This window comes from Bombina bombina, chromosome 8, assembly GCF_027579735.1.
Source record: "Bombina bombina isolate aBomBom1 chromosome 8, aBomBom1.pri, whole genome shotgun sequence".
NCBI classification, from domain to species: domain Eukaryota; kingdom Metazoa; phylum Chordata; class Amphibia; order Anura; family Bombinatoridae; genus Bombina; species Bombina bombina.
Window position 1 is genome coordinate 221,517,673 of NC_069506.1, and position 11,526 is coordinate 221,529,198.

The following is an 11,526-nucleotide window of genomic DNA, read 5'->3' on the forward strand; positions in this document are numbered from 1 at the left end:
CCTGTATAACAGTGTAAATTTGCTGTCCCCTCAAAATAACTCAACACACAGCCATTAATGTCTAAACCGTTGGCAACAAAAGTGAGTACACCCCTAAGTGGAAATGTCCAAATTCTGCCCAAAGTGTCAATATTTTGTGTGTCCACCATTATTTTCCAGCACTGCCTTAACCCTCTTGGGTATGGAGTTCACCAGAGCCCTCTTCCACTCCTCCATAACAACATCACTGAGCTGGTGGATGTTACAGACCTTGCGCTCCCCCACCGTCCATTTGAGGATGCCCCACAGATGCTCATTGCTTAATAGGGTTTAGGTCTGGAGACATGCTTGGCCAGTCCATCACCTTTACCCTCAGCTTCTTTAGCAAGGCAGTGGTCATCTTGGAGGTGTGTTTGGAGTCGTTATCATGTTGGATTACTGCCCTGCGGCCCATTCTTCGAAGGGAGGGGATCATTCTCTGCTTCAGTATGTTACAGTACATGTTGGCATTCATGGTTACCTCAATGAACTGTAGCTCCCCAGTGCCGGCAGCACTCATGCAGGCCCAGACCATGACACTCCCACCACCATGCTTGACTGTAGGCAAGACACACTTGTCTTTGTACTCCTTACCTGGTTGCCGCCACACACGCTTGACACCATCTGAACCAAATAAGTTTATCTTGGTCTCATCTGACCACAGGACATGGTTCCAGTAATCCATGTCCTTAGTCATCTTCAGCAAACTGTTTGCGGGCTTTCTTGTGTTTCATCTTTAGAAGAGGCTTCCTTCTGGAAGGACAGCCATGAAGACCAATTTGATGCAGTGTGTGGCGTATGGTCTGATCACTGACAGGCTGACCCCCCACCCCTTCAACCTCTGCAGCAATGCTGGCAGCACTCAAACATCTATTTCCCAAAGACAACCTCTGGATATGACGCTGAGCACGTGCACTCAACTTCTTTGGTCGACCATGGCGAGACCTGTTCTGAGTGGAACCCATCCTATAAAACCGCTGTATGGTCTTGCCCACCATGCTGCAGCTCAGTTCTTGGGAATCTTCGTATAGCCTAGGCCATCTTTATGTAGGGCAACAAAAAACATTTTTAGATCCTCAGAGAGTTCTTTGCCATGAGGTGCCATGTTGAATTTCCAGTGACCAGTATGAGCGAGTGTGAGAGCGATAACACCAAATTTAACACACCTGCTCCCCATTCACACCTGAGACCTTGTAACCCTAACGAGTCACATGACACCGGGGAGGGAAAATGGCTAATTGGGCCCAATTTGGACATTTCCACTTAGGGGTGTACTCACTTTTATTGCCAACGGTTTAGACATTAATGGCTATGTGTTGAGTTATTTTGAGGGGACGGCAAGTTTACACTGTTATACAGGCTGTACACTCACTACTTTACATTGTAGCAAAGTGTCCTTTCTTTAGTGTTGTCACATGAAAAGATATAATAAAATATTTACAAAAATGTGATGGGTGTACTCACTTTTGTGAGATACTGTATATATATATATATATATATATATAAAATTGTATGCAGGTATAGCTATATATACAGATATATATAGGAAAATCTATTTAAAAATACTTAGAACATATTCCCTTATACGCAAAACATTGGAATGTGAAATATTTACAGCAAATAGTTACATAGTTAAACACTTTATTAAATATGAATATTGCATAAATATTCTTTTACATGTTTACAGTTATTTGACTGCAAAGGGCTCCAATGCACTTATATATATATATATATATATATATATATATATATATATATATATATATATAGATATATATAGATATAGATATAAATATATGTCTATTTATGTGTACATATGTATTTACATGTTTATTAATCTGTAAATACATATATACACATATAAATATAAATGCACACACATATACATATATAGATACATACTGTACATACTGTACATACTTATATACATATTTAGACATGTATATGTATGTATCTCTATGTTAAAGCCTTTTGCAGTCCATTTTTGTTTTTTTTTCTAACACCTGAGACCTCATATCTTTGAGCCATTATAACTTTTTATTGCAATTCTTGTATAAAATATTTTTTATTAGATAGTGTTATTATGAGTGTAATTGTGTAACAGTTAACTAGAGCTCTGAAGTTGCTCTATCCTGACGCGCGTTAACTTAAATTGTGCTTGAGCGCACGCATTTACTTTCCATTTTTAATACGCACTCTACTACCCATGCGATAAGCCGCTTAACGCTCACACACAACAGTTAGTGCACCACTCGTAATCTAGCCCTATGTATTTATAAACCAGCAATTACATTATGGGTGACCAGGGGAACCATAAGACTTATGCAATCCGTTTATAAATATACACAAATCAAATGAATAATTTGCTAATAAAGATTAAAATATACAATGAAATGCACTACAAATCCAAAAGCAGTCTAGCAGGCATATATTGATGTGTTTTTTAAAAAGTTAATGTCCATGTATTTATGTTAAAATGCCTTGATCCAGGTTGTCCTATAATATTGAAGGTATTGTGAGCAGGCAGATTAAAGGTCATTACTGAAACAAATTCAAAATGATGAAGGTTAGACAGGAAATTTCATTTACTTAGTCACAATAGAAGAAAAAAACCTGTTCCATGATTTACTGGATTCACCTAATTATAATAAACTAGTCGTAAAGCCCGTTCACATGGGCCATTTTTTGCAGTACAGCGGTCCCACCCCTTGCGCTCTCTCCCTCCCCCTCTCTTTTGCTCTCTCTCTCTCCCCACTCTCTATTGCACTCTCTCTCTCCCCCTCTCTTTTGCGCTCTCTCACCCTCTCTTTTGAGCTCTCTCTCTCCCCCTCTCTTTTGTGCTCTCTCTCTCCCCCTCTCTTTTGCACAGCCTTGTTTTTCACAATCTGAATAAAGTGCATGGTTTCAATATAAACATCCAGCTTGTGTACCAGATTCTGAGTGACCCCCTCTAACATACGCTTTTAGGCAGCTCTTTACTCTCTTTGATACAAACTTGATAGCATTTGTTCTACTTTATTTAAAGTGAAGGTAAACTTTGGTGAATAAAAGCCCGTTTTGTTAAAAAAAGGTAATTTTTTTAACAAAATGGCTGCTTTGTAAACTTTGATGAATGAAAGTGCCCCTATTTTTAATAGTATTTTTAAAAAACGGGCTTTCATTCATCAAAGTTTACCTTCACTTTAAAAGCACAGTCTAGTAAAAAATATAATTTTATAATTCAGATAGAGCATGCAATTTTAAGCAACTTTCTAGTTTACTCCTGTTATCATTTTCTTTCCATTCACTTGGTATCTTTATTTGAAAAGGCAAGAATGTAAGCTTAGGAGCCAGCCCATTTTTGGTTCAGCACCTGGGTAGGCTCGCTGATTGATTGGCTACATTTAGACACCAATCAGCAAGTGTTACCCAGGTGCTGAACCAAAAATGGGCTATCTCCTAAGCTTACATTCAAATAGATATACCAAGAGAACAAATAAAAATTGCTAATAGGAGTAAATTAGAAAGTTGCTTAAAACTACATTTTATTTTGACTAGAACGTCCCTTTAAGATGTTGCTTATTTTGTTGCCTTACCCTGCATCTGAGATGCTGATTTATTTCTTTGATATGAGATGTTTTCTCTGTATCTGAAACCAAACTGTTGTGTTAACGCTCAAACTCTGAAATGTTGTAGTTATAGATAAGATTTCTAAAGCCATATACCCATCTCCAAATTTCATATGGTTCTGTGTAGATTTTAGATGTTCTTTGTACGGTTCTGAACTGTCATTTTCTCTCTTTAGTTTTTTTTTTTTTATTTCTCTTTGGATTTTAAATGTCCTTTTCACACTCTGTATTTGATTATCTTCTATCACTCTGGACTCATGAATTTTGTAGATTATTTTTTTCAAGTGATTGCCTCATTTTGCGGAAGTGGTCCTTTTTTCCACAGTTCAGCCTGCTTTATTTTTTAATCAGGAAGCATTCTGTTGATGGTTTTTGATGAACTCTCATGTTTTTTGTTTCAGAAAACGATTCATGGCCTTGATGTATTCCACTACATCATGTTTTAATGGACCTTTATCTTTTTCTGAATTTATATTTATTTACCCATATAAAAGTAATAGTCTAGTTCTTGATGTGATCTGTGTGCTCTTTTGCTGTAGGATGACCGATCCATCAATAATATGAAACTAATTGATGCCTACAGCACTATCTGCTCTACACAGAGAAGACAGTGATAGTTTAGAAGGGCATATGTCAAGTTATATTTATATCTGTTTTACCTACTATTTTTACTCAATTTAAAAAAGCTGCAAGAACAATTTAAATCTATTTTCTAGTTCAAACAATATTTGTGTGTTTGGTGAAGTTGTGATATATTCTCATGTTATGTGATGGTCGCTTAAGCCTTTAGCTTTAATACTCCTCTTACTATTGTTTTTATTGAAACTACTATCTCCATTTAGTTTTTAGCTACCTTCTAATAAGCCTCTCTTCTCTTACAGTACGGCCGATCAGACAGCTACCGTGTGGCCACCACGCAAGACAATAAGGATGATGAAAGCCCCACTAAGGCACAATCTAAGCAAAAGAAGGAAATGGATGAACTTAAGAAGGAAGTCTCCATGGTGAGTCAGGACCAAACTCAAAATAGGGAGCATAGTATTTATGTGTAAGGGGAGCACTGTGTATAGTGTGTATTTGTGAGGGAAGTAATGTGTTGTGTGAGTGATAAAGGAAGGGGAACTGCAAGTACTATGCTTATGGTTAATGTAACGGAGTAACAAGAAAGATCTGTGTCATGCTGTGTTAGTGCTATATTTTCACTGAAGTTTGTGGGTGCTACATATCTGACATTGTTAACAGTGTTCTCCTCATTATCTATTTTATGGGCACACCACCCAGATAAATTTACTGACCACCTGGCTAAAATTTAAAACTACAATTAGCTAATATTAATTGTTTTCCATGTTTGTTGCACACATTAGAATTAAATCATTTTTTTTTGTTTGTTAAATTATGCAATTAATTTGTGCTTTAGATAGCTTAAGTAATAGTTTTAAATAGCAGAAAATGACATATTTGCATAATATTAATCTTCTCCCACCCGGCTGTGGAGAACACTGGTTAATATGTATGGAAGGAAATTTGAATAGTCCCCATAGTTTCAATATAAGCATCTAACTTGTGTACTGGTCTCTGAGTGAGCCCTTGATATGAATTTGGTATGTATTTTCCCTTCTTTGTTTAAGATGTTGTTTATGCAGTTACCCCACCCAGCATTTGAGCAGTTGATTTAACTCAAATTAACTCTATATTTTCTCTATATCTAAAAATAAACTGTTCTGTTTATTCTCAGAATCTGAAATGGTCTTCTTATTAAACGTTGTCAGATTTTGCTACATATATGATAGCGTAAATGTGTATATGCTCAAGGAAAACAGAGAGTTAGTACTTTGCAAGGTGCAGAGGTGTGTTTCTGTGTGTGAGTTTATGCATAGAATTGTATTATTATCATCTACTTGTGCTGCCAAATTCAGTAGTGCTGGAATTTAATTGACTTGTTTCTACTTTCAGACCGAGCATAAAATGTCAATAGAGGAAGTGTGCCGGAAATACAACACAGACTGTGTGCAGGTCAGATATGCCCTTATGTACATAGAATTACACGTATACATAAACAATTTCTACTTTCTAATAAACAGGATTTTGTTTCCTTCTCTTTTTTTCTCTCTGTCCCTTTTTCGTTGTTTCCACCACCTTCTTTCTCACACTTGCTTCTAATATATTTGTACACAGGGGCTGACACTCAGTAAAGCAGCAGAGGTCCTGGCACGTGATGGCCCCAATGCCCTCACACCACCACCCACCACCCCAGAATGGATCAAATTTTGCCGTCAACTGTTTGGAGGATTCTCCATCTTGCTTTGGATTGGGGCCATTCTCTGTTTCTTAGCCTATGGGATCCAGGCTGGTACTGAGGATGACCCTGCAAATGACAATGTGAGCATCATGCCTGTCTCACTGCTTTATTTATAGAATAGCCCCCTAAATAAAGTACCTATTTGCCACCAACCACTTTTTATGTTTGACTATAAATTAAAATCTCCTTTGCTTTCTACTGCTTTTTTTTCTGTAATAGGTTAATCCAATATTTTGTCTTTTTAACATTCATGAAAATGTTAAACTTGCAAATCAACAATTTTGCACTTTTTTTTTCACATATAAAAAAATATAATTTACTATCCACGTTTCTGTTGCATTAATAAAGAACATGTATAACTCCCTGTCAATCACACATTTATTTTGAAGTTCAAACAAACATTCAGCTAGATTACGAGTTTTTGTCAGAAAGGCTGTGAGCTCCTTTTTTTCTTACCGCTCACTTAAGCCAACGCTGGTATTCCGAGTTTTCTGCAAGCCGGTGTTAGCCTCAGAAAAGTGAGCGTTGAGCAAAATTTAGCTCCACATCTCACCTCAATACCATTGTTGCTTATGGTAGCGGTGAGCTGGCTAAACGTGCTTGTACACGATTTCCCCATAGGAAACAATGGGGCTGAGCTTGCTGAAAAAAAACCTAACACCTGCAAAAGAGCAGCGTTCAGCTCCTAACGCAGCCCCATTGTTTCCTATGGGGAAATAAAAGTTATGTCTGCACCTAACACCCTAACATGAACCCCGAGTCTAAACACCCCTAATATTAAACTTATTAACCCCTAATCTGCCGCCCAACATCGTCGCCACCTACATTATATTATTAACCCCTAATCTCCCGCTCCGGACACCGCCGCCACCTACATTATATTTTATTAACCCCTAATGTGCCGTCCCTAACATTGCCGACACCTACCTACATGTATTAACCCCTAATCTGCCGACCCCAACGTCACCGCTACTATATTAAATTTATTAACCCCTAAACCTACGTCTAACCCTAAGTCTAACCCCCCTAACTTAAATATAATTTAAATTAAACAAAATAAATTTAACATAATTAAATAAATTATTCCTATTTAAAACTAAATATTTACTGATAAAATAAACCCTAAGCTAGCTACAATATAACTAATAGTTACATTGTAGCTATTGTAGCTAGTTTAGGATTTATATTTATTTTACAGGCAATTTTGTATTTATTTTAACTAGGTAGAATAGTTATTAAATAGTTATTAACTATTTAATAACTACCTAGCTAAAATAAGTACAACATTACCTGTAAAATAAACCCTAACCTAAGTTACAATTACACCTAACACTACACTATAATTAAACTAATTACATAAACTACCTACAATTAATTACAATTAAATTAAATAAACTAAATTACAGAAAAAAATAATAATTACAAGAATTTTAAACTAATTACACCTAATCTAATCCCCCTAATACAATAAAAATGCCCCCCAAAATAATAAAATTCCCTACCCTATACTAAATTACAAATAGCCCTTAAAAGGGCCTTTTGCTGGGCATTGCCCCAAAGTAATCAGCTCTTTCACTTGTAAAAAAAAATACAATACCCCATCAAACATTAAAACCTACCACCCACACACCCAACCCTACTCTTAAACCCACCCAATCCCCCCTTAAAAAAACCTAACACTACCCCCTTGAAGATCACCCTACCTTGAGCCGTCTTCACCCAGCCGGGCACAAGTTGTCCCCCAGAGGGTCCAAAGTCTTCATCCTATCCGGCTAGAAGAGGACATCCAGACCGGCAGAAGGCTTCATCCAGGCGGCATCTTCTATCTTTATCCTTGCGGAGCGGAGCGGGTCCATCTTGAAGACATCCGACGTGGAGTATCCTCTTCATTCGACGGCCGACGACTGAATGACTGGTCCTTTAAATGACGTCATCCAAGATGGCGTCCCTTGAATTCCGATTGGCTGATAGAATCCTATCAGCCAATCGGAATTAAGGTAGGAAAAATCCTATTGGCTGATGTAATCAGCCAATAGCATTGACCTCGCATTCTATTGGCTGATTGGAACAGCCAATAGAATGCAAGCTTAATCCTATTGGCTGATTGGATCAGCCAATCGGATTGAACTTCAATCCTATTGGCTGATTGCATCAGCCAATAGGATTTTTCCTACCTTAATTCTGATTGGCTGATAGGATTCTATCAGCCAATTGGAATTCAAGGGATGCCATCTTGGATGACGTCATTTAAAGGACCAGTCATTCAGTCGTCGGCCGTCGGATGAAGAGGATGCTCCGAGTCGGATGTCTTGAAGATGGACCCGCTCCGCTCCGGAAGGATGAAGATAGAAGATGCCGCCTGGATGAAGCCTTCTGCCAGTCTGGATGTCCTCTTCTGGCCGGATAGGATGAAGACTTCGGACCCTCTGGAGGACTACTTGTGTCCGGCTGGGTGAAGACGGCTCAAGGTAGGGTGATCTTCAAGGGGGTAGTGTTAGTTTTTTTAAAGGGGGATTGCGTGGGTTTAAGAGTAGGGTTGGGTGTGTGGGTGGTGGGTTTTAATGTTGGGGGGTATTGTATTTTTTTTTACAAGTGAAAGAGCTGATTACTTTTGGGCAATGCCCCGCAAAAGACCCTTTTAAGGGCTATTTGTAATTTAGTATAGGGTAGGGAATTTTATTATTTTGGGGGGCTTTTTTATTTTATTAGGGGGATTAGATTAAATGTAATTAGTTTAAAATTCTTGTAATTCTTTTTTTTTTTCTGTAATTTAGTGTTTGTTTTTTTCCGTAATTTAGTTTAATTTAATTGTCATTAATTGTAGGTAGTTTAGGTAATTAGTTTAATTATAGTGTAGTGTTAGGTGTAATTGTAACTTAGGTTAGGGTTTATTTTACAGGTAATTTTGTACTTATTTTAGCTAGGTAGTTATTAAATAGTTAATAACTATTTAATAACTATTCTACCTAGTTAAAATAAATACAAAATTGCCTGTAAAATAAAAATAAATCCTAAGCTAGATACAATGTAACTATTAGTTAAATTGTAGCTAGCTTAGGGTTTATTTTATCGGTAAATATTTCGTTTTAAATAGGAATAATTTATTTAATTATGTTAAATTTATTTTGTTTAATTTAAATTATATTTAAGTTAGGGGGGGTTAGACTTAGGGTTAGATGTAGGTTTAGGGGTTAATAAATTTAATATAGTAGCGGCGACGTTGGGGTCGGCAGATTAGGGGTTAATAAATGTAGGTAGGTGTCGGCGATGTTAGGGACGGCAGATTAGGGGTTAATAAAATTGAATTAGTGTTTGCGAGGCGGGAGTGCAGCGGTTTAGGGGTTAATATATTTATTAAAGTGGCGGTGATGTCTGGTGGGCAGATTAGGGGTTAAACATTTTAGTTAAGTGTTTCCGATGTGGGGGGGGGGCTCGGTTTAGGGGTTAATAGGTAGTTTATGGGTGTTAGTGTACTTTTAGCACTTTAGTTAAGTGTTTTATGTTACGGCGTTAGCCCATAAAACTCTTAACTACTGACTTTTAAATGCGGTAGGAGTCTGGACAGGAGAGGGTCTACCGCTCACTTTTTCAGGCGATCGTAATACCGGCGTTAGGCTAATCCCATTAAAAAGATAGGATACGCAATTAACGTAAGGGGATTTGCGGTAAGCTAAAATCGAGGAAAAAGGTGAGCGGTAGACCCTTTCCTGCCTGACTCGTAATACCAGCGGGCGTTAAAAAGCAGCATTGGGACCCCTCAACGCTGCTTTTTAAGGCTAACGCAAGACTCGTAATCTAGCCGAATGTTCTTTAATCATTCTTTATAAAAATTAGATGTGCCTTAACTTCTTCACTCTATTTAGACAATATCTTAGGCAGCTGACTGACATTTTTTTATAGTTTTTTTTATGCTACAACCAGATTTTCATGTTATATCATATACACAAGTCAAGTGGTTTTTACTAATTCAAATGAAAATAATTAAAAAACAAAAAAACAAAAACCAGAGTGTGCATATGATATTTTCCCACAACACTTCTAATGGAGAACCTATATAAGAGCTCACGATACTGGATTTAGCCTATGTGAGGTTGTACAGGACATGTCCCTGTGTAACATTGTATTATACAGCATGTGTAATGGTGCACTGTACAGGCTTAGTTATCACTCTGATTCCTCTTTTCTAGCTCTACCTGGGTATCGTTTTGGCTGCTGTGGTTATTATCACTGGCTGCTTTTCCTATTATCAGGAAGCCAAGAGCTCAAAAATCATGGAGTCCTTCAAGAACATGGTTCCCCAGGTGAGAAGGGGTGAAATAATGGCAGAAGTTATATAATATCTTTCTGCTTTACCAATAACTGATCATTACATCTTTTTATAACTTTCTTATCCAAATCTTTCCTTGTTTTCATCTACATGTCTCCTCTTCATAGCAAGCTCTGATCATCCGTGAAGGGGAGAAGATGCAACTGAATGCGGAAGAAGTTGTAGTTGGAGATCTAGTTGAAGTTAAAGGAGGAGACAGAGTACCAGCTGACCTTAGGATAATCTCTGCCCATGGCTGCAAGGTAAGTCAGACACCTTTATGTTTTTATCAATCTTACTACCCTTGGAAAAAAGATCTGTTTGTTCTTTTCAATACAAGTTGGGAAGATCACATAATAAACATTGTATTTATCATATTTTTCATTCCACGCCCTTTTTTCTGCTTTTCTTCAGGTGGATAACTCTTCCCTAACAGGAGAATCAGAGCCACAAACCCGGTCACCTGATTTTACACATGACAACCCACTTGAGACACGAAACATCACTTTTTTCTCAACTAACTGCGTAGAAGGTAAGCTCATAAATATGTAACTGCTATTTCAGGAAGCAAAGGTTTGATTATAGAAATTAAATCAACCATACAATTATTTAGCATAAACTAAAGAACTAAATAAGATCAACATATTGACAATGTGATTTCCCATAAAAACATTTCAGTTGTGGAGCATAACAACATATTATATCTGCTAAATGTGTACACTCTTCTTGTTGCTAAGACAATAAAAAGGTGACTGTGCTAAATTATTTGATAGTTGTATTCTCCATGCAGAGATTACTTACACCTGGTGATTAGTATAATAAACATAGGTTGCAAAAATGTAAATATTTAATGACTACATCTGGAAATGTTGTCATTAAAGACTCAGGGCTCTATTTAACAAGCTCCGAATGGAGCTTGATGGCCCTTGTTTCTGGCGAGTCTTCAGACTCGCCAGAAACAGCAGTTATGAAGCAGCGGTCACAAAGACCGCTGCTCCATAACCTCTCCGCCTGCTCTGAGCAGGCGGACAGACATCGCCACAATTCAACCCGATCGAGTACGATCGGGTTGATTGACACCCCCTGCTGGCGGCCTACTGGCCGTGAGTCTGCAGAGGGCGGCGTTGCACCAGCTGCTGTGAGCTGCTGGTGCAATGCTGAATACGGCGAGCGTATTGCTCGCCGTATTCAGCGAGGTCTGGCGGACCTGATCCGCAGTGTCGGATCAGGTCCACCAGACCTTGATAAATAGAGCCCTTATGCTTGAAAAAACTGCTGATTTTCTGCGATTTTGG

The 11,526-nt window shown here is 37.8% G+C and overlaps 1 protein-coding gene across 2 annotated transcripts in view; it reads left to right on the forward strand.

Annotated features, from left to right (window-relative positions):
• Positions 1–11,526, forward strand: part of ATP1A3 (ATPase Na+/K+ transporting subunit alpha 3) — a 103,983-nt gene that overhangs the window by 36,738 nt on the left and 55,719 nt on the right. For both annotated transcript variants that reach the window (XM_053691039.1, XM_053691040.1), the window contains exons 2-7: positions 4,508–4,630; positions 5,580–5,639; positions 5,802–6,005; positions 10,113–10,226; positions 10,360–10,494; positions 10,646–10,763. In XM_053691039.1, the coding sequence (XP_053547014.1) occupies positions 4,508–4,630; positions 5,580–5,639; positions 5,802–6,005; positions 10,113–10,226; positions 10,360–10,494; positions 10,646–10,763 (754 nt within the window). The remainder of the gene's footprint in view (positions 1–4,507; positions 4,631–5,579; positions 5,640–5,801; positions 6,006–10,112; positions 10,227–10,359; positions 10,495–10,645; positions 10,764–11,526) is intronic.